The 21,369-nt window shown below is 57.2% G+C and overlaps 1 protein-coding gene across 6 annotated transcripts in view; it reads left to right on the top strand.

Annotated features, from left to right (window-relative positions):
* Positions 1 to 21,369, top strand: part of TNS3 (tensin 3) — a 213,764-nt gene that overhangs the window by 47,408 nt on the left and 144,987 nt on the right. For 5 of the 6 annotated variants that reach the window (XM_032430620.1, XM_032430623.1, XM_032430618.1 and 2 more), the window contains exon 3: positions 6,721 to 6,758. The exons of the other annotated variant lie outside the window; for it this stretch is intronic. In XM_032430620.1, the coding sequence (XP_032286511.1) occupies positions 6,721 to 6,758 (38 nt within the window). The remainder of the gene's footprint in view (positions 1 to 6,720; positions 6,759 to 21,369) is intronic. 6 annotated transcript variants of the gene reach the window in all.

Below are 21,369 nucleotides of genomic sequence, written 5' to 3'. Positions count from 1 at the left end.
CACACAGGTGCTTCTCCCAAGCTCCACCATGCTCCACCGTGCAGAGAAGTACTCAGTGCTCATGTCCCAGCTGGTCTCACGGAAAGGTGAAAACGCAAGAAGAGAATACTGGTTAAGCAGTGGACAGTGAGTGCTGTATTCCACAGGGAGAAGCAATACGTCCTGAAACTATGTACTGAGTACGTAATGGTTCTCAGGAGACGCTAGGGGTCTTCTGCTACGCATGTTGTCTCCCTGGGTCATGTGCTTAGGTGTGGGGGGGGCAGATGTGTGAAGCGGTGGTGAGGTGTGACCCAGAGGCACAAAACAGTGGAAGACACAGGAGAGTAGGCACTCATGCTGTATTGTGAGGGCATTTGGGCAGTTGCTGGAGGAGAGTTCAGGGTGACATGGACACAGGGTCACGTGAGGGTTATGTGGAAAGAGGTCTGTGGAAGCAGAGGGAACATCCCAGTGGCCTGTGAGTTAGGCCTTGGGTGGAAGATTCCAGCCTTGCTTTTTACTGAGTGCTCAGCGCCCAGAAGCTAGGGACATTGTAATGCAGAGAAGCCACACGGAGGAGGTGTGTGAAGAACAGAGTTGGTGCATTTCAGTGGCATCTTCAGAGACTCTGGACCAGGAACGGTAGTAGAAGTGGTCGTGCTCAGTGCATCTGAGGAGCTCCCAGCTGGCCCTGTTCTGCACGGCGTGTTCTACTGTCCTCTAACCACCTGTGTCACAGATGAGGAAACTGAGCACCAGCATGTGGGGCCTCTGTACTTCAGCTTGGGGGATGTGCTGATGCTTTCAGCAGGAAGAAATTGGACAAGGGCTGTGACGGAGCGAAAGGTAATGAGAATAATGAGGCAATTTGTGTTGTTTTTTAATGAAAGGGACATTTTTGCATTTTGAATTAATAGGATTCTTTTCATTTTCATGTAAGTGAAAGTAATGAGATGCCGGGGAAACTGCAATGAACATATTTGTGTAATGCATGCATTTGATACCATCCATATTTAGAACCATCAGTAATGGTTTTTAGGGGGCAGAGTCATGGCCTCAGATAATTATGTAGTAACAGGCCCAGAAATGCTGAGATTAACATGTTGATTTTCATCTGGGAACAGAGCATAGAGTCTCTTTATTTTAAAACCTGCACAGATTCTGCTCCTTACAGGGACCGCTGGAGTTTTTAAAAATGATTTTTGTTAACACAGTAATTCAGGACTGTTTGTACAATCGAATGTTGCCTAGAATTTATAAAAGTCCAGTATTAGAAAAAAATACCATATAAAACCCTAAAGAGTCCACCAAAAAACTGTTAGAACTAACAGGTGAATTTGGTAAAGTGGCAGGATACATGATCAACATACAAAAATCAGTTGCATTTCTAGACACAGTGAACTATCTGAAAGAGAGATTAAGAACGGAATCTAACTTCCAGTGCAATCAAAAACAATAGAATACTTAGGAATACGCTTAACCAGTAAGGTGAAAGACTTGTACGCTGAAAACTATCACTGATGAAAGAAATTGAGGAGCACACAAATAGATGGAAAGATACTCCGGTGTTGTTGGATTGGAAGAATTAATATTGTTAAAACATCCATGCTACACAAGGTAATCGGCAGATTCAACACAATCTCTATCAAAATTCCAATGGCATTTCTTACAGAAATAGAAACAACCCTAAAACTCAGATGAGATCACAAAAGACCCCAAATAGCCAAATCAAACTTGAGAAAGAACAGAGCTGGAAGCATTACGCTTCCTGATTTCAAACTATATTGCAAAGCTGTCATGATCAGAACAGTGTGGTACTGCATAAAAATAGGCACATAGACCAGTGGAACAGTATTGGGAGCCTAGAAATAAACCTGCACACTTATGGTCAACTATTCTTTGACAAGGGTGCCAAGAACACACAAGGGGAAGGATAATCTCTTTAACAGCAGTGCTGGGAAGATGGATAATGACACGCAGAAGAATGAAGCTACACTTATGTCTCTACCACTCAGAAAAATTAACTTGAGCTGGGTCAAAGACTTAAATGTAAGACCTGAACCCATAAAATGACTAGAAGAAAACAGAGGAAAATCTCTCTGATGTTGGTCTTTGCAGCGATTTCCTGGATATGACACAAAAAGCAAACATCAACAAGTGGGACTGTAGCTAACTCAAAAGCTTCTGCATGGCCAAAGAAACCATCAACAAAATGGAAAGGCAACCCACAGAATGGGAGAAGATATTTGCAAATCATATATCTGATGAGGGATTAGTATCCAAAATAAATGAAGAACTCCTACAACTCAATAGCAGACAACTAAATAATGGGATTAAGAAATGGGCAGAGGAACTGAATGATATTTTTCCCCAGAAGACATCTGGATGCCCAACAGGTACATGAAAAGATGCTCAATATCACTTGTCACAGGGGAAATGCAAATTATAATGAGTTACCATCTCACACTTGTTAGAATGACTTTCATGAAAAAGACAAGAGATAACAGGTGTTGGTGAGGATGTGGAGAAAGGGAACGCCTGTGCACTGTTGGTGGGAACACGGACTGTTGCAGCCACCGTGGAAAACAGTATGGAGGGTCCTCAAAGAGTTAAACCTAGAATTTCATATGATCTGGCAGTTCTACTTCCGGGTATTTATTTGAAGGAAATCAAATCATTAGAGATATCTGTTCTCTCTTTCTCGTAAAAGCGTTATTCACGATAGCCAAGATACGGAAGCAATCTGAGCGTCCATTGATGGATGAATGGATAAAGAAAATGTGGTATATAAATGACAGAAAATTATTCAGCCACATAAAAGGGAAATCCTGCTATTTGGAACAGCATGGATGAACCCGGAGGACACTCTGCTAAGTGAAATAAGTCAGAAAAAGACAAACACTTTATGGTATCACATATATGTGAAATCTTAAAAAAAACCCAAATACCCCAAACTGAAGAGAAATGGAGTAGAATGGTGGTTTCCAGCGTGGGGGAAATGGGAAGATGTTGGTCTGAGGGCACGAACTTTCAGTTGCAAGATGAATAAGTTTAGGGATCTAATGTACAGCATGATGACTGTGGTTAACAGTACTTTATTGGATACTTAAAGTTTGCTAAGAGAATAGATCTTAGGTATTTTCTCCCTCTCACACACACACGCATGGGTAATGTGATGGATGTGATAATTAACGTGATTGTGGCAAATATTTCACAATGTAGACATGTATCAAATCATCATGTTGTACACCTTAAATATATACAGTTTTGTCAATTATAGCTCAGGAAAGCTGGAAGCAAACAACAAAGCATGAGCTGCTGTGCTGGGGAGAGACTGGTGGTCAGAGTACACATGCACACCTTGTCCTTTTGGGTGTGTGCAGTTTAGGGATGCATTTCGTTGGGGAAGTTCTGGTGCTTTCTGCAGCCTCCCTTCTCCCTGGAGACTGCACCACATGGAGTGGCGGTCAGGGAGGGAGGGCCCCCGCCATGTGCACCGGCTTCTGAAAGCGGATGCAGGGCAGATAAGACCTGAGGGGTCGTGCAAGGACCCCAGGCTCCCATCACTAGACATGCAGAAGATCGGTGGCTGTTTCGTGGAGCATGGTGAAAATCCAGCCAGCCTGTGTGATGGAAGGTGTGATCACCATGCAGCTCGTGCCCGGTGGGCGCTCTGTTGGTATCAGCTGCCGATCTCCGTTCCCACCACTGTTACAAGAGGCTGGTGATTCTCAACAAAGGACACCGTCTTGGATGAGCTTGGTGTAGTGGGGGGAGACGGACACAGAGATTGCTGTGAAGTGAGGGGTAGTGGGATGAAGGCTAGGCAGAGGAAGGCAGGCCGGGGCTTCTGGAACGCATTAACCCAGACTAGGAGGAGCGACGGAGGGCTTCCTGGTGGAGAAGGTGGTTGCCGCCTTCAGTCTTGGAGAAAGAAACATGTCAGCTCGACGCAGAAGGGTGTGTGGGAAGTTCTAGACAGAGACAGGGGAGCAGAGCCAAGGGGGTACGTGGAGATGGTGTGAGTGAAGCTCTGGGTCGGGGGGACGGGAGGACGGGGTGGGGCTGGTGGCGATGGCACGGGGGATGTTGGATCTGTATTGAGGAGCTGCATTTTGTCTGTAGGCGAGAGGATTGGAAACCTGGCCTGGACTATGTCCACTTCGGGCGTTTATAGGTGTTGGAAAGGCCACGTGTGGCTGGGTGGGGAGCCAGGTGGAGACGGGCCATCGCTGGGCCCCTCACCCTCGTGGTTTTCCCGAGGGGATGCTTACAGGACCACACGCAGTTGCACCTGGGAAAGCATGGCGCACACGGCCAGGCACACTGCCGGAGGTTGTCCGCTAGACTGCCGCTTCTCTAAGGAAAACCTGAGGGGCCATCCATAAAACTTGGGGGTCGCCTGCCTACGTACTGGAAACAGTGTGTCCACCTCTTGGGATCTCCACCTTAGTGCCTGGGTGGTTTACGCGAGGTCGCTGTGATTAGTTAACCCTTGTGAATGTAATGGCTTTGCTCTCCGATGGCCGTGGGCGCTCTTGTGTCTGAGTTGGCCATCCCGTCCACCATGAGTGTGTCACACCACTTGTGACCTGGCCACTGACCAGAGCCCTTTCCGGGCTGAGCTCGCCCACTGTAGTGAATACCTCCTGCTGCACGACGAATTACTCCAGAAGTTAGTGCCCTGCATGGTGGTAGCACCTGTCATTTCTCACTGCTTCAGTGGGACGGGAATTTGGGAGTCACGTGGCTGGGCAGTGTGGCTCCGGGCCTATTGAGAGGCTGCATCATCTGAAGGCACGCCTGGGGCCGGAGCGCCCCTCCCAAGGGGGCCCCCTCACACGGCGGCAAGCTGGTGCTGGCTGTTGGTGTGAGGCCTCAGTTCCCCCACGTGAGCCTCTCCGCCTGGCTGTCCTCAGCAGGGCTGGCTTGAGAGGTCGGGGCGGGGGCTGCAAGCCCTGTGTTCCACCACACTGCCTGGTCCCACAGACCAGCCCCGAGCCACCATGGAAGGGACTGCATGCGGGCGTGGGCGCATGGGTCACTCGGGCCATCTTGGAGTCTGACGGCCATGAGATTTGTGCCCCAGTCCCAGGCTGTGAGCGGACCAACTGCCCAGCTCGGTGTGTGTGTGTGCGCAGAGCATCCTCTGGGGCCAGGGGAATTCTTCCCTGCATTTCTGCTGATTTTTGCTTACCCAAAGGCCAAGGGCCTCTGACGATGTCCGCTCTACCTCGGGATCTCTCGCTGGCCTCCAGACCCGGCTGCGCTTCCGGCCGCCTTTCTAGTCTGGCGTGGATGCCCCTTTTTATTCCAAAGGCAAGTCTATGTTGATTAGAAAGTCACTCATCGCCTTTGTGCAGTGCACCCATTAGGAGATGTAGAGTAAATATTTGTCTTTGTGAATAATCTCACAAACCTCAGAGGCATAGAAAGACCATTCAGAAAATAGATCTTTGCAAAGATAATGCTCCTGGCTGTTCTCTGCTGGAGTTCCTGTAATCACCAGCCAGTGGCCAAGTTACTTTGTCTGCTTTATCCTTTTTCAGTCCTGCAGGGACCTTTGTGAGTTCAGTGTTTCCATCCCCAGCTCTAGAAAGGAGAGGGACGGGGGTGTGTGTGTGGGGGGGATGGTCTGGGCTTTGAAGCTCTGAGCCAGATTTAGGGCCCGGCTCCTCCCTCCCCCGGCCCCCTCCCAGGCCTGGTTCTTCCAGGATCCCCCACGCTTGTGCATGTTGTTACTGTGTTTGTCGTCTCAAACCAGGGTCCCTCGATGGCATCCCAGTCACGCGGGAGAGGAAGCTGAGGCCCAGCTGGTCCTGCCCAGGGCCACACGGCCGTGGGGGGCTGTGAAGGTCCCCGGCCCCACGTGCCCAGCCCGGGCCCCTCCCCCGCGCCGCAGCTGCGCTCCCGCCTTCCCTGTCCTGTTTCCGCCTGGCGTCTGGTGCTGGCCGGGCCGAGCCGCGTGGGGGTTGTTGGGGTTCCCCTGGCAGCAGTGGGGCCACAGCCTCCCGAGGGCGGGCCTGTGAAATCCCCCTGGGTTCCGGCTCTAAGTCTGCGCCCTTGGGGCCTCTGGGCGGGCGCATGTCTGCGGTTCCCCCGCGGGAACTTAGACGCGGATTTACTCTGACGGTCTGTTCCCAGGCCGACCGGGAGCGTGGGGCGTGCGGAGCGCAACGGGCGGCTTTCTCACTAATCGAAAGGCACCAGTCCTGGGCGCCTGGGCGGCTCAGTTCTTTAAGCATCTGCCTTCGGCTCAGGTCATGATCCCGGGGTCCTGGGATGGAGCCCCGCATCGGGCTCCCTGCTCCGCGGGGAGTCTGCTTCTCCCTCTGACCCTCCCCCCCTTCATGCTCTCTCTCTCAAATAAATAAATTAAAAAAAAAAAAAAAGAAAGAAAGAAAGGCACCAGTCCTGATGCTGGGGGGGAAGGGGGGCACTTTCGGGTTTCCCGTCCCTCTTGGGGGGAGAAGCTGTGATTCCCAGACCGACGTGGAAGCTTGGCCCAGCGCAGAGTCCGTGCGGCTCTCCTCCTCCAGGGATCCCGGAGAGCGCATGGTTGTGGCTCGGCGCCTTCCCGGCCGCTGCCAACCGCGGGGTGCTGGCCGGGGCCTCGCGCACCAGGCGCACCCGTACCCCGCACACGGCTGATCTTCGAGGGTGGGCGGGGTTTGCAGGTGTGAGACGTGTTGCTGCCGAGCCTGCTCAACGCACACCCCTTCTTTCTCTCTCTTCCAGCCTGCAGCTGCTGCTGCCACAAGCCATGTGAACCTCAGGTAAGTCGCTGCTTCCCTGGGGGCCGTGCCCCGCCGTGGCCTGGGCCGTGGCTTCTGCCGTCTTGGCCTCTGGCCATGGGCGTGGAACACACGAGAAACAGGCTGCTAGATGCCTCGATGGGATGTATACGTTTCATCTCGGGAGTAAGCCGAAGAGCTGTGCACTCTGTGCTCTTAACTGTAGAACGTGACGCTCACGAATCTGGTTTCAGATAAGAATGCGGTGACTGGCCCTCCCCCAGGCCCCCCCGCAGATGCCCCCTCCTCTCTCATGATTATATCGTCAGGTCGGGGTGGTGTAGGCATAGCGTTTAGGGCACATGGCTTGAGGATTTGGGGGGCTTCGTATTAGGGTAGTTGTTCTTAGATTGGTGGGGTTGTCAGGCTGTCACGGAGTCGGGGCCCTGAATTGGGAAGGTCGTCCTGGTTTTTGAGTTCCTTGGAGGGGCTACATTGCCGAGGGCCCCAGAAGCGCTGGATGCCTGGGGTGCTTGGTGGGGGTTAGGACTTTGATCAGTGAGGCGGTGAGGAGGCCTGGACCTGGCAGGTGGGCAGTTGGGGGAACCGCGGGACGGAGGCCTGGTAGTTTGCCCCCGTCACAGTGTCCGTACCTCCCGCATTTTCCCGTAGCGCATGCCTCGACCCTCTGACTGGCCGGCCCTGCCTCAGAGGGAGCCCCTCACATACCCTGCAGGCCGCCCCCGTGGGAGATGGGGTTTTAGAGAGTCTTGGGATTTGGTTGCTGCCGTGCACTTCCTGGGTCAGCTATCGCTGAGAATTTCCGACCGGCTCTGGGCTCTGGGCTCTGAGCAGAAGTGTGTGCTGGGGGCATGCTTCGTGCGCTGCGAGCTGGCTCCTCACGGTGGGTCCTGTGTGTGGGGACCGGGGATCCTGAACCCCTCCACCCTCCCCACCACACACGCACGCACGCACACACAGTTTACCCCCATGCGTGAGCACACGCACAGGCACGTACACACACACACGTATGCATGCACACACACAGTTCACACCACTTACACGCACACTTCACACACGCACACGCACAAACACCCCTACACTCACATGCACGCACACAGTCGGCAAGAACTACGGGCTAGTCCGGCCATAGGTGTTTTTTTCAAGAAAGAGATTACATGCCTTTTCTTTTTAAACTTCCCACGATGGGGGATTCGGAACGCAGGGGAAGCGCAGAGTGCAGTACAGAGCCCCGTGCTGCACGGTCACCCAGCCCCGCGGCCAGCAACCCTCCCGCCATCCCCTCCGAAGCCCTGGGTCCCCTGCCTCTCCGAGATGTCACGGGATGTGCGTTTGAGCTGCTTTAGGAGCAGGCGCCGTGGTGGGGCTTCGGGGCACGTCTGCCTCCTTTCTGGTCTCACTCTGGAGGAGCCCCCTTTCTGGCTGAGGCCAGGTGTTCCTTGCTCGGACACACTCGGGGGCGGGGAAGGGGCTCGTTTCCAGCCTTGGCTTATCCTCGTTCTGCTTCGCCTGCAAATATGCTCCTCTCTCATGCGTGCAGTGTGCTTCTGAGTGGTTGTGTTGGAGCACAGAATTTTCTGGATTTCCAGGAGGGTCCCCCCACGCCCACGCCAGGAGGGTTGAGATGTGTATGGCCGGCCTGGCCACTCCTGGCTGGCAGCGGAGAACTGAGCTCCCTTGCTGTTGGCACTGTGTGTTAAAGGGGGGCCCAGAGCCGGCTCCTTAGAGGATTGAATTCTTTGGCTCCAAGAATATTCCAGAAGTCTTAGCTATCACCGATGATGGCAGTTCTGGCCACAGTAATTGGCATTTTGCTGAGAGGTAGATAAGAGTTTTCAGTAGATCGGGGCTGGGGGAAATGGATCCGTATTCATTTTTCTCGATAACCCAGCTTCGAGTGGCAGGAGAGAATGCCACCAGCAATAACAAAGCCCCTTCTTATTCCAGAACCATAACACCATGACTGTGGGGTGCAGAAGGGCCGTACGTTCCCAGCCACCGCTGGAGATAAGCGGGGGACAGCTCCGTCTGCCAGGAGCTGAGACGCGGTTCTCGCAGACCGCATGGGTCCTTGCTGAGCACGTGCGTGTGTAACACGCAGTCTCCCTCCGTGCCCGGGGCTCGCTGGCTTTCCTGACACACAACCGTGATGCTTTGGCCTAACGTCCGACCTGGTCCGGCTGCTTACTGACTTGGGGAAGGCGGGCGCTGCAGGTTCCCTCTGGTACGTCCACAGGCCTGGTGGGGACTCGGAAGGAGTAACAGAGGCCGGGGCTGTGTGGCACCCTCCCCGGAGCGTGTTAGTGTGCGGTGAACCCCGCTGTACTGGCGTCGCCAAGGACAGAGACATCCCGCAGAGACAGCGCCGAGCCAGGGCCTGGGGGCTGGGGCCCATGAGGGCAGGGAAGCCGAGTCATGAGCTGGGGCCTCGCTCACCGCCCCGATGGACTGAGGTCATGGTCTTCCTAGTCGACGGGCAGTGTGGCCCCTCAGGTGAGGCCTTGGGCTCAGAGGGCACAGAGAAGCAGAGAGCTGGGCCATGATCCCCGTGGGGGCTTCTCGTCTGCTGCAGCAAGCCCCCCGGGTCTCTGGGTTCTTTATGTGGGAAATGGGTGAGTGATCCGTCCTCAGTCTGACGTGAAGACAGCTTTCTCTTAGCTGTTAATTATGGTAATCTTGATGATTTAGGTTTTAAGGAAGGCAAATTATTTAGGTATAATGGCTGGGGAGTTTGGGATTGCAAATATTTTGCTCTCTGGGAGGCCTTGCTGGTTCACTGGAGCCTCGTGAGCTGCCTGGGTGGCGTGAGCTGGCTTTTCCTGGCTGCCGGCTGACTCACGGGCACGAGCCACGGGAAGTAGGAGAAAGCCGTGGCAGGGAGGCGGGCGATGGGGTCCCTGGTGGGGCCCCCCAAATATGGCAGAGGCGGGGTCCCGGTGGGCTTTGGCGAGCGGGCGGGAGCTCTGCAGAAGTGGGAATCTGCACCCGCCGCTCCACGCCCCAGGCACGGTCCTTCCACGTCGGCGCAGACCGCACACCTGTTCTTAGAGGAGCCGTCGGTCAGGGGTTGACGTGTCCAAGAGCACATGTCATGCCGATCGCCAGATAGGGTGTTTTGTTTTTTGCAAACGTAAGGCCCCCACGTAGGGACTGAGCAGTGAGTTGGTGAAGCCGGAACGCACCTGCGGTGGTACGGAGCCGTCATCTTGTGGAGGGTCCCCACGCCGGGCTCACCCTGAGCTCCTGTCCTCTGTCTCTGAAGTCAGGGCTCTGTCCTCAGGCCCCTTTGTCCCTTGCACGACGTGGATGCCCAGCTCACCTCTTCTCTTCTGGGTGTGCCTTGATGGGTGACTCGCTGTAGACAAAGCACGGGACCCCAGGGCTGCCTCCCTCGGTGAGGCGGGAGCCCCCTTCGGGAGAGGAGGGGGTCCCGGGCGGCTGCAGGGGCCTCTGTATGCTCTGTCCCCGTGTGACTGTCATGTGGTGGCCAAGCTGGGAACCTTCAAACCTCCCGACAGAAGCCGAGCTGTGATGGGCACGCTGTTCCTCTCTCTGAAGGTTGAGGTGCGGCCAGGCGGGGCCCCCCAGAACCTCTCCCACGTCTGGGCCCCGGGCAGCGTCAGCCCCTCCTGCCGCCACGTCTGCTGGCCTCGCGCGCCGGTGACCCCCGAGTTCTGGCTGTGTTTGGTGCAGGAGCCGCAGTGACCCGCCGGAGACTGTGTCTTCGAGGTGGCCCCTCTGCCACGAGGCCCAGAGCCTGCGGCATCCTCAGACCCACGACAGACGCGGGTCCTGGTGACAGCCGACGCCCACTGGCGTAAGAGGAGTTTTAGCCAGGAGCTTACGTCTGCTGGTTCCCCCGGATCTCCAGACAGCTCTCTTCTCCGCGGTGTCCCACGTGTGGTCCGTCGGCCCCTCCCCGCATCGGTCCAGCAAACGGGGACTGTTACAGGGCCCCTGCGTCCCAGCGGCCAGGGGCATCAGGTTTCAGAGTCCAGGTCTGTGTGTGCTTCGTGTGTCCACCGTGGAGCCGGGACCGGAATGTGCGCCTGCCACCACTGCTCTGAAGCCTCCAAACCCCCCAGCTTGTGCCCTTCTGCCCCTTTCCCAGGCTGGAGCCCACGGCCCACCCCACTCTGTGTCTGTGTCTGCACCGGGAAGGATGCCCGAGGGCCCTGGACCCACCAGCCCCTCCCAGGGTCCTTCCTCCCCCGAGTGAGCCGCAGCTTCTTGGCATCGCTCAGGCTCCTCAGAATTCCCTTGGAAATGCCGGCAGAGCTGGGAGCGCGTCTCCGGGACTTCGCTGGTGGCAGGCCTCCAGGCCTTGGGGGACGACTTGGTTTGTGATGAATCCGAGCATCGCGGGCGTGAGCCTGTGGTGAGCTTCCTGCTTCTGCCTCGGTCACTGGTTTTGCCTGCAACATGAGCTGGGAGCCTGCGGATCAGTTCAAGCAAGCCGGCTCGCCGAGGCACCTGCCGCCCGGCACCCCGGGGGTGGTGCCCCCCGACTTCGTGCAGCCCTGCTCCGATGGCAGAGCGAGGGCACCTGCGAATAGGAGACCCCTCCGTTTTGCACAGACGTCCCTCTCGTGATGAGGGTAGCAGATGCACGAGCGTGCAGGTGCCCGATGAGGCACAGGGGATGGGATGCTGAGGCCGGGCTGCCCCGGGGCCAGGCTCGAATGTGGACAAAACCAAGAAGGAGCGCTTGGTGAATAATTTTCTTCTCTCGAGTGTTAGTGACGGGAATCACCGCTCCCTGAAACTCTGCACTGGGGATGCCTTTGCTCATGCCTGCCCTCCTTCTGGGAGAACCGGAGACAGTGGAACTTTCCAGGCGTAGCTGTCGGAAGCAGCCCGTGAGAACGTAGGGCAAGGACACCGGGATCTGAGCTCGACGGCCCCGTGGTCGCCACAGGAGCTCGGGCCTTCGTTTCTTTCTCTACAAAGTCAGAACACAGACGTCTTCTGTGAGGGGCTCCGAGAACCCGGCTCAGCAGCTGGAGTGAGCCCGGGCCCGGGGCTTCTGGAGGGAGCATCCCCTCCTCGGGTGACTTGCATCCTGCATCCTCGGGTCAGCACACTTCCCTGGAGACTTCTACCTGCAGTCAGGGTCGTTATCCTGCTAACCCAGCTGTCTCACGCAGCGTCGACCAGCCGGCGGCACAGATCAGAGTGCGTCTTACTCCCTAAGTGTTTCAACGGCACGAAAGGATGGCGTACTCTCCACGTCCTCTTCCTGAGAATGGGATCTTCCCTGCCAGGCAGACAAGTCCCATGTCACTGGCTTCGTTTGTGCCCCTCAGGCAGCGTGGGTCCAACCTGAAGGTGCTTCCACACGGCCGGTGGCAGAGGAGTGGGCTCAGCGTTTCCTGAGACCAGAGCCACGGGTTCCTGCCTGTCCGTGTGGCCTTGACTCTGGCCGGCTCCGTGCCCCACCCCCCACTGCCCGGCCGGCTCTGTGGCTCCTCCCAGGTGGCTCCCAGCCTCCCACTTGGCTGGCCACCCCAGCATCCTGCATTGGTACGTGCTGGCCGCCGCCCTGGCGCATCCCCAGGGAGGACTTTGGTGGTCCCCTTGGGTGTGGTCCCGCAGTGCCCGGACCTAGGGCAGAGCAGGCCCTTTGGACGCCACCACCTACCTGGTCCTGGGTTCCTGTGTGACCGCCCACCTCGCAGGGTGGGCCCCTCCACCTCTGTCCCACCCCGGCGGCCATGGGCATGACTGGCCGTGTGCATGGGCGCACGTGGAATTCTTCACCTGTCCTCTCTCGGGGGTGGCACCGTCCCCGTGGCGTGGCAGCGTGATCCCCCTGCCTCTGCGCGGGCTCCGCTCAGCAGTGTGTAGGTGGAGCTTTACGACCTGCTGATCTGCCTGCTGGGAGGACCCCCGTGGCTCCTTCCAAGCCGTGGCTCAGCTCGCACACCCCAACACTGCTGCGTTTGGCTCCCGTTTGCTCCGGGTCGACTGCTCGTCACCTCCGTCGTAGAAGCTGCGTCCCCTGCGCAGACAGCTCTGGACTCTCCTCGGGCGCCTCGCCGCTTGCCTATGTCGACAGCGGCCCTGGCTTCCTTCTGGAAGACGCTAACTCTTCATTCTTCATTCACATTCCCTGTGAGTGAATGCCCTGTTCCCGACTTCCTTGTCCGGACACACTACTGTCTTTCACTGGCCACTGTGCACTTTCTGGACTGTTCAGAATCTGTCCTCTCTGCCCGCATTGTGCGGCCGACCCCTCTCTCCGGCTCGGCGGGGTCCTCCCAGCTGCGTGGCGCCCCGTGCCCTCCCCAGCCTGCCTGCACCTGGCGATCCTGCTGCTTCACAGAACGCTCTTCTCCCGGACCCCTCGCTCCTGCCCTCAGGCTGCAGGTGCATCAGACCCCTGCTGGTGACTTCCCTGCCCCTTCTTCCCCCGTCGGGGAGGACGTGCTGGTGGCCTTGGGGGGCCCTGCAGCCTGGTCCTCAGGGTGTCCCCCCCACACCTGCACCTGCCCTCTGCCCGGTGGCCACCCCTGGATGCTGTCCCCATGCTGTCAGAGCACGTGTGTCCCTGGACAGCCTGGCCACCAGGGTCAGGCCCTTGAGGACGGAGGTCCAGTGCGGGGATCAGGACTGTGCCTGCGTGCTCCCCCCTTGGGTGACCATGGTGTGAGTCCAAGCATTTTGCGGGGCCCCAAGTGGCATGTCAACGCCTCCCGCGTGAAATCGCTCACGTTGCACCCAGACTGGAGCATTTCCAATCCTGGTGCCGGCTTTCTCGTGGCGGTGACTCTGGAGGACCGGTTTTTGGAGTGAAACGTCCATCTGCCCACTTTCAGGGGCAGGACGATGACCCGTAACTGAGCATTGGAGTCTCCATCTCCACGTTTTTGTAAAAGACAGCTTCCGTTTCACTCTGTGTTTTGCTTTTCGTCTTGGAAAGCCCTTCCTTTTGAGCAGGGATTCGGGCAGTGCTGACCTCCTGTTTTCCCGCAGGCTGGGAATGGCACACGATGCCCTCTTGTTGCATCTGGACAACGGTCCGCACGGCTGGCTCCTGCATCTCCAAACCCCACAGGCGTCCCCTCTGCCTCGACACAGCTCGGCCCGCTGACCATCTTTGCAGGAGGGGACCCCGGGCTGCGGCTTCGTCGGGGGGCAGGGAGGACGGGATGCCTAAGAGGCTAGCACTGGTTATGGAATCAGAATGCTGATTCCAGAGTCTTTATGTTACTTTCTGTCTTCTTAGAGGCTTTTTCTGGATGTTTAAAAAGCATGTGGTGGGTGTTGACCGGGCCGTCAGGGGCCCGTTGGAAAGCTCTGTGCTGCCCAGGGAGAGCGGGGGGCCACGCGGGGGGTGGTGGACAGTTACCCCTGCATTCTCAGGCAGACCTCGGCAGACGGGGCCGGGGTTGCAGGCCGGTCTCGGGCTTCCCCCCGGGATCCTGGGTGCAGCGGGATTTTGTAACCATGAATGGAGGATTAGCTTCCGACGGGTCGAACCCATGAGCGTTTCTGTCACATGCTTCTGTGGACGCTCAGAGTGGGCAGGCGGCCTCCATGCCACCCAACGCCAAAGCTAAATTTTTTTTGTTTTTTCAGATTTGGTGATAAGTTGCAAGCTGTCAGAATTTGTCATGTTCCCTTCCCTGGGTCACAGGACAGTTGGCGAAACCGAACTGTTCGTTGTGTTATTCTTAGACACTGGACGGAGTGTTTTGGGGAAGTCCCGTTCAGCACCCCCGTGGAACGTACCATTTCCTTCCTTAAAGGGCTGCAGTGTGTGCCTTTTCTTCCTTTCTGTAGCAAGAAGGAAGGTGTTAGAAATGTCACGGGCGGGGCGTGCCAGTCCTGAGCTCCTCTCTTCAAGAGAAACAAAAGCCTGCACTTGGTAGGGATGTTTCGGCCCAGCTCACAGTGTCTGTCCTGGCCCCGTGCACCCTGCGCATGGTGGCTGCTATTTCCCGGGTCTGGGGTGGGCGTCCAAGCCTGGGGCGGGGGGCATTCTTCCCCCATCTCCCTGTCTGCAAAGACCTCCCACCACACCCTTGTTCATGGAAAGTGTTGGGGGGCTCGGCAGGGGCGGGGCTCCGTGGGGGAGGGACTTTCTGGAGGAGAAGGAGAGGAAGGGCTTGGTTGGGGTAGAGGAAGGAGGGGTTATTATGTCCCCTGCATGGTTGAGGAAGACTGAGCTTACAGAGGAGGGGCCGCCTGAGCTGGTCGGGTCCCTAGGAGAGGACACGGGGGGACAGGGGGCGGGGGAGGACCGGGCGTCATTGTCTCCGTTTCTTCTCGCTCTGACGCCAGCGCTATCCTTGCCGTCTTGGGCTTTGGAAGGGGACATGCCCCGCCTGCCCCGTTGGGGCACAGCGAGGGACGCATCTCCTGGGGGCCAGCCTGCCCTCTGGTCTTCCCGTTGGTGGGGGCGCCACCGAGTCACCCGCCAAAGGGCCGCGGGTGCCCCCGCCTTGAAGACAGAAGCAGCCTCGCTCCTCCCGGGGGGCGCTTTGCAAAGAGGGTACAGGCCTCCTTTCCTTCTAATTAATTAAAACGTAAACTATTCACCAGTATGGGTGCTTTAATTATTGTCACCTTCTGGTCACTCGTGGTGGGCCTGCGGGCCGACCACGGCGACGCTGGTGAGGAGTGGCTTGAGTTTGAGACCTGGATTTTTCTCGTGGAAAGGGGTCCGGGAATTCGGTGCACTTACGTCTCAGTCTCTGCTGTTTTAAACGACCAGCAAAGCAAAAGCAGTTTTTAAAGGGCTTCTTAAATTTTACACATATATATTTTTTATCTTTCTGCAATTCTGTTGTATTTATGAGGTTTTCTTCTGTTCTGGTTCTTTGGCAAGCCACCAGCATCTTACTAAGCTATCGGATGCCATTTTCTTTCTCTCTTTTCACAAAGATAGGGCACAGGAATCTGGTAGGTGCCGGCCCCAGGGGTCCTGTGGGGCTCGATTCTGGTCTCGTCTAATTTCCAGGGGTCCTGCACATGACGCTTCACCTCTAGGCCCCCGGCTTCCTCCCCTGGAACGTGAGACCCTCAAGAAGGTGCCAGGCCCCCCACTCGGCCTGATCTGCTCAGACAGACCGAGGCACAGGAGTGCGAGCTGTCCACTGAGCAAGCATCCCACTGTGGGCCCCGGTGGCCCTTCCCCGCCACCTGGAGAAGCACGGTTGGAACGTTGTTCCAGCAGTAGATTCACAGATTTCTGGTCCTGGACAAATATTGGTAACCAGACGAATGCAGAGCCGGGTTTTCTCAATTTAATTCTTTTCTATGCCGTGTGAGCGTTGACAGGTGTTTGCCGGGACCTCATGCCTCGATTGGGTCAGGAAGCCACCTCGAACACTCACCATCAGCGTCCATGTATGAATAAGGCCCGTCTGGGGCAGGTGTGCACCTGTGTCCTTAGCTCTAGAAGTTACTAGAATCGCAGAGCTCGTGGAGCTGGGACTGAGGGCCGCAAAATCTGGGGCTTACCTTTCTTCTTTCTTTAAAAGAGAAGACATGACCTTCAGTAGCTCCTTGCTAACTTTAGGGAGAAATGTGCTGAAAGGATCCCGGTGAGTTCCCGACCCTCTGCCCCCATATGGGGCAGGCAGGCCCTAGAGGGAGGGCTTAGCTGGACTGGTGGGGGGCATGTTTTCTCCTGGGGTTACACGGGTGACTTGGGCTGTCCTACCTTCGGGAGAGCTTGAAGAAGCAAGTAAATTAATGGAGTCTGGGACGTCGGCATTTTGTAGAACCATCTCTCTGCATCGATGCTGTCCTTGTTTAGACAGCAGTGTGGAGATCTGCCCCCGGGCCTCCCCCCCCCCTTGCTGGCGCCCCCCCCCCCCCCCAAGGAGCATTGCCAGGCAGACTTGACCGAGGAGCCGAGTCACCTGCCCACGTGGCAGCCCTCCGGGCCTAGAGGACCTGGCTCCCGCCGGACTTGTGGGAACGTCCCGTGTTGACCTGGGTTCTCCACTGGCCCGGTCAGACCTCTGAGGGTGGGTGCCGCGGGCTGCATGGGCCCCCGCCCCCAGATCCACGCGTGGAAGCCCTGAGCCCCAGAACCTCAGAATGTGGCTGTTTGTGGAGCTGGGGCCTCGAGGGAGGTGATGGAGGTATAGTGATGTGGCTGGAGTGACCCCCCAGGACTGCCGTCCTCAGGAGAAGAGGGGAACAGGACACAGACGCACACGGAGGGATGAGCCGTGGACACGTCCTGGGGTGGGGGGAGCCTCGGGCACCGGCCCTGCCACGCGTGGATCTCGTGCCACGCGTGGATCTCATGCCACGCGTGGATCGGACTCCAGCCTCCAGGGCTGGGAGGGAAGGGATGTCTGTTCGAGGTTCGGGGTCTGTGGCACTGTCCTCTTGTCCCGAGTGACCGACACAGGGGTGTCTGAGCTCCTGTCTGGATGTCAGCGCCGGGGAGAGCAGTTTCCCTCCTATCTTTGCTCCCTGTTTCTGATCCACTGTTACGATTCTTACAAACACAATTAAACTTTTATCTCTTCTCCATCTTACGTAACGGGCAAATAAAAACATCTTGTGTTTATCGATCAGTAACACACAGCCCCAGAAGTCAAAGCTGTAAAATAATAAAAGATGAAGAGAATATGAAAGATGCTGCCCCTTGAGAGAAAGCCTTGCCCTCCTCCCTCGGGACTGCCGCTCCGTGCAGAGACGCGGGGTTCCCCGAGATTCTGTGCTGCCCTGGGGCCAGGGGACACGTCGCTCGGACGTCTGTCTCTCCAGCCGGGCACGGGGCGTGAGAGGAGGCAGGGGTCTTCGTGCTCAGTGTCTCGTAAAGACTCGCCTTTGCAGAGATAAAGCAAAGCTCAACCCCATGCCACATTGTGCTGTGTCTCTGTTGGAATTAACATCATAGTGGTTTTTAAAAATAAAGTGATTTTATTTAATGGTGCAAGTTGGGCATGAGGTTGCACCTTTTCCTTGGGCTTCCCCTCAGGAAAGTGCCTCTTGAGCCGTCAAGGTGAGTCGGGCGCCCACCTGTTTTTCTCTCCCTGTTGTCTCACTTCCCGCACCTAGGATGGTGGATGGGTTTATTGTGGGCACGTGGGTGCACTGATGTAATGTGTCTTCATACCTTGGTGCTTTTGAGCGGGTGGACCCTTCCAGAATCCGGGCGTGAGTATTTGCTCGTGCTGGCGCCATGCCAGCCCGGGGAGAATTTACCTGTGGGCAGGATTACCTGGGAAACCAGGGGGCAACGCGGCCGGCTTGCCCTGGGGCGGCTGGTGGGGTGGGAACGTGCCACATGCTTGAGGGCACCGGCTTCCGTGGGCTTCTGTGGCGCTCGCTCACGTGGCCCAGCACAGCTGGGCTTGTCCACGATTCCGGAAAGGTCGGCTCGGCTTTACCTTGCCCCTGCGCACACGGGCTGTGTGGGGCTTCATCATACACGCGCGTTTCTGGAGAGAGTAGTGCTGTGCTGTTTTATGTGGCTTTGTTCGAAGTAAACTTTAGTAAGAATTGGCAACAACAAACGCTGAGCTCATTGTTTTGTTGAGCTAATGGGGAGGGAAACGATCTCTGTAGGGCACGGGGAGGGATGAACTGTAATTTCTGTCCCAGGACCTTAATCTCCAGAGGTAAACAGAGGGCCTGGTCAGGCCCTGTGAGGCGGTCTCGCTCCCCCCCCGGAGAAGGAGCCTCGCCTCCTCGCCTGGGTCAGCCCTCGGGGGTGTCGGCCAGAGCGCCCCAGTGCCCTTGGGGAGGGGCAGCTGCAGGGCTGCGCCTGGGTGTGTGCGTGAGTGTGCGCACGGACACACGTGCACGCTGCATTCACACACGCAGTCACGCTCATACCCGCACTCCCGTTCCCGGGGCACAGTCACCCCCGGGAGCGAGGCCCCCTCTGTCCCGGTCGCCTGCCCACCTGCTGGCTCAGGGGGAGTTTTCGAACCTCGTGCTGCAGGTGCAGTGGAGTGAGGCGTGGCCGGGGCGCAGTCCTGTTTGTTTATGGTCGTCCTTGGTTATGTGACTTGGCCCCTAACGCAGCCATAAAACGGCCCCGGAGCGGACCTCACGCCATCTCTCCGGGGCTGTCTCCGTCACCGGTGGCGCTCGTCCTGCCGCCCTCCCCCGTCCCCCGCGGGCTTTGCCCCTCGCCCACCTGCCCGGGACTTGCAGTGAGAGAGTGGAGCCGTTCCTTTCAGGGGAGGAACGTGGAGTTTGGACCCGGTGGGATCTGCCCACGCTGCGCGGCCTCTGTGGGACTCATCACTTCACGCACCGAAGGGACAGTCACTGGCTTTCTGGCTGGCAGTGAGGGCCAGCGAGCAGGACCTGCCGACACAGCACGTGGGACGTGAAGATGCCCCTTGCGTGAGCCGTGGGCATCCCCGTGGTGGTGGCCGCTGGGCCCCTTTCTCCTGCGACCGTGATCAGGCCCCCCCAGAGCAGGAAGGAGCTCTGAGGAAGGCACTACCCAGACCCCCAGGGTGCAGGCACGTCCTCCCTCTAACGCGCTGGCCGTGCACTCAGGGATCTGTGGGCGCCTGCTGTTGGACGGTCCCTGCAAACAGCGCCCCGTCGGGACCCTCCCTCGGTCCTGAAGCGCGTTACAGGTCCTGCCGGGTTTTTAGCTCCATCAGTGAGACAGGACTGGCTCCTGCAGATCCTGAATATCCAGAAGCGTCAGCCCCTGCATGACGAGGAAGGCCAGGCCCACCTGGAAACCATCCAGCACCACGGTATTTCCTTTGGTGAAGTGAGCAGAGCAGATGGCCCGCGGGGTGTGTGATCTGAGGTCGCAATAAGATGGGGACAGAAAGCAGGTGAGTGGGCTCTGCCGTTACTGACCCGACCTGAACCCCGAGCAGCTGCCCATGGCTTGCTTACCTGGTGTCTCCGTCCCGAGGCGAGGTGGGCGGGCTGCGGGTGGGGAGGAGCAGGTGCTTGGCTGGCGGGGAGCCTGGGAGCCGGGAACTGTGCCTCTTTGGTCTGGCTGAAGAGCTGGAAGGAACCCCCGAGTGTCTAGGACATGCAAGGGGGGGGGCTCTGCATGGCTGCTTACATCCCGGGTGCCAGGCAGGGTGGTCCACAGGGGACCACGCGTGCGCCCTGCACCCTCCCACCACAGCCCTGCCAGACTGGGGTCCACTGCCGTCCTCTGTCTTATTCCAAGGGAGGAAAATAGAGCAAGCCAAGCCAGTGTGTTCTCCTGGAGTTCCCGTCCTGGGATTTGGCGTGAGCCACATCCAAGGGACACGTGCGCACTGTGTCCACTCGAGGATGGGCTTTGCGAAACTAGGTGTTCGCCATTCTTGATGTAAATATTCATTTTCTCTCTGCCGACAGGTGGCTCTCCCCTGGGCCGCACCCTCTTCTCTGACTTGGCGCTTCTGGTGCAATTTCATTTGCAAAATCATTGTAGCCCTCCCCGTTTTCTGTTTGCATTTTGTAACGGTGCTGGTGATCACAGACAGCAGGGTTGTAATTGGTTCTCTGGATCTGAGGCTCCCCTCTGGCTGGAGTGCAAGCCTTGAGCCTTGTTGCTTGTCCTTTGTTCTGCTGAGCTGGGGCCCCTCTCGCTCTCCAGCAAAGACGGTGGCTTATGCTGTTTGCATTGAGGAACGTCTCCTCCCTGATGGCTTGTCCAGGTGGCCACCGTGAAGAACGGCCAAGCTCCTCAGAGTTCAGCCGAGGATGGGGCTGCGGGGGGTGAGTGGGGGGTAGGGGGCGGGCATGGGATTTGGGAGCCCCGGCTCAGAGCCTGCTCTCATTCTCTGGAGGACACCCTGGGGACAGGTGGGCAGTGTCACCACCCCCCTCTGGCCTGGGAGGCACGTGGGAAGCACAGGACCCACCTGCCTTCTGGACGGAAGGCTTTTGGGCTGCGCTTTGTAAGACTCATGGGTTTCGAGACTGCATAGGACTTTTCTTTTTGCTCAGCCGACAAACACACGCTTCCGGGCAGCGAACTGAAACCTAATGAATAGACTTTATTTTTAAGGACAGTTTTAGACTTACTGAGAAGTGGATGGTACTCTCATTTCCCTCCAGATGTTCCCTGTTACCGTGTTGCAATAACAGGGTGCGCTTGTTAACCTGGATGAGCGAATATGGATGCGTTTTACTAACTGAAGCCACGGTTTGTATTAAGCTTTGCTCCTGGCCCTGCCCGTTCTGTGGGTTTGGACAGATGGGTCACACGCGTCCACCGTTAGAGCATCACACAGCCCGTATTCACTGAACACTTTCTGTGCTCTGCTTACTCCCCCCCAGCCCCCACCGTGGGCCACCACCGATCTCGTTACGGTCCCCACAGTTCTGTCTTCCCCAGAACGTCACAGAGTTGGTATTAGCCTTTCTCACTGGCTTCTTTGTTGGTGATATGCATTTGAGGTTCCTCTGGATCTTTTCTTTTTTTTTTTTAATTGCTGAATAATGTTCCGTGGCGTGGAATGCAGATAGTGATTTTTCAAAGATGGGAGCCCTGATTCCTTGCACGGCCTTGCCTGGTGTCCTGTAGAGTGGTGCACGGGGGACCGCCGAGCTCCGTGGGCCTGCCTGGCTGGCCGCCACCACCCTGTAGGCACCGGTCTGTAACTTCCTCTATTTCCAGAGACATTTTTTTTGTTTTGTTTAATTTTTGCTTTATGTTTCTTGGTCACATGTTCCCTCCTGC

Source organism: Phoca vitulina, unplaced genomic scaffold (assembly GCF_004348235.1).
Source record: "Phoca vitulina isolate PV1807 unplaced genomic scaffold, GSC_HSeal_1.0 scaffold44, whole genome shotgun sequence".
Classification (NCBI taxonomy): Eukaryota; Metazoa; Chordata; class Mammalia; order Carnivora; family Phocidae; genus Phoca; species Phoca vitulina.
This window is presented reverse-complemented; position numbering and strand designations above follow the sequence as displayed.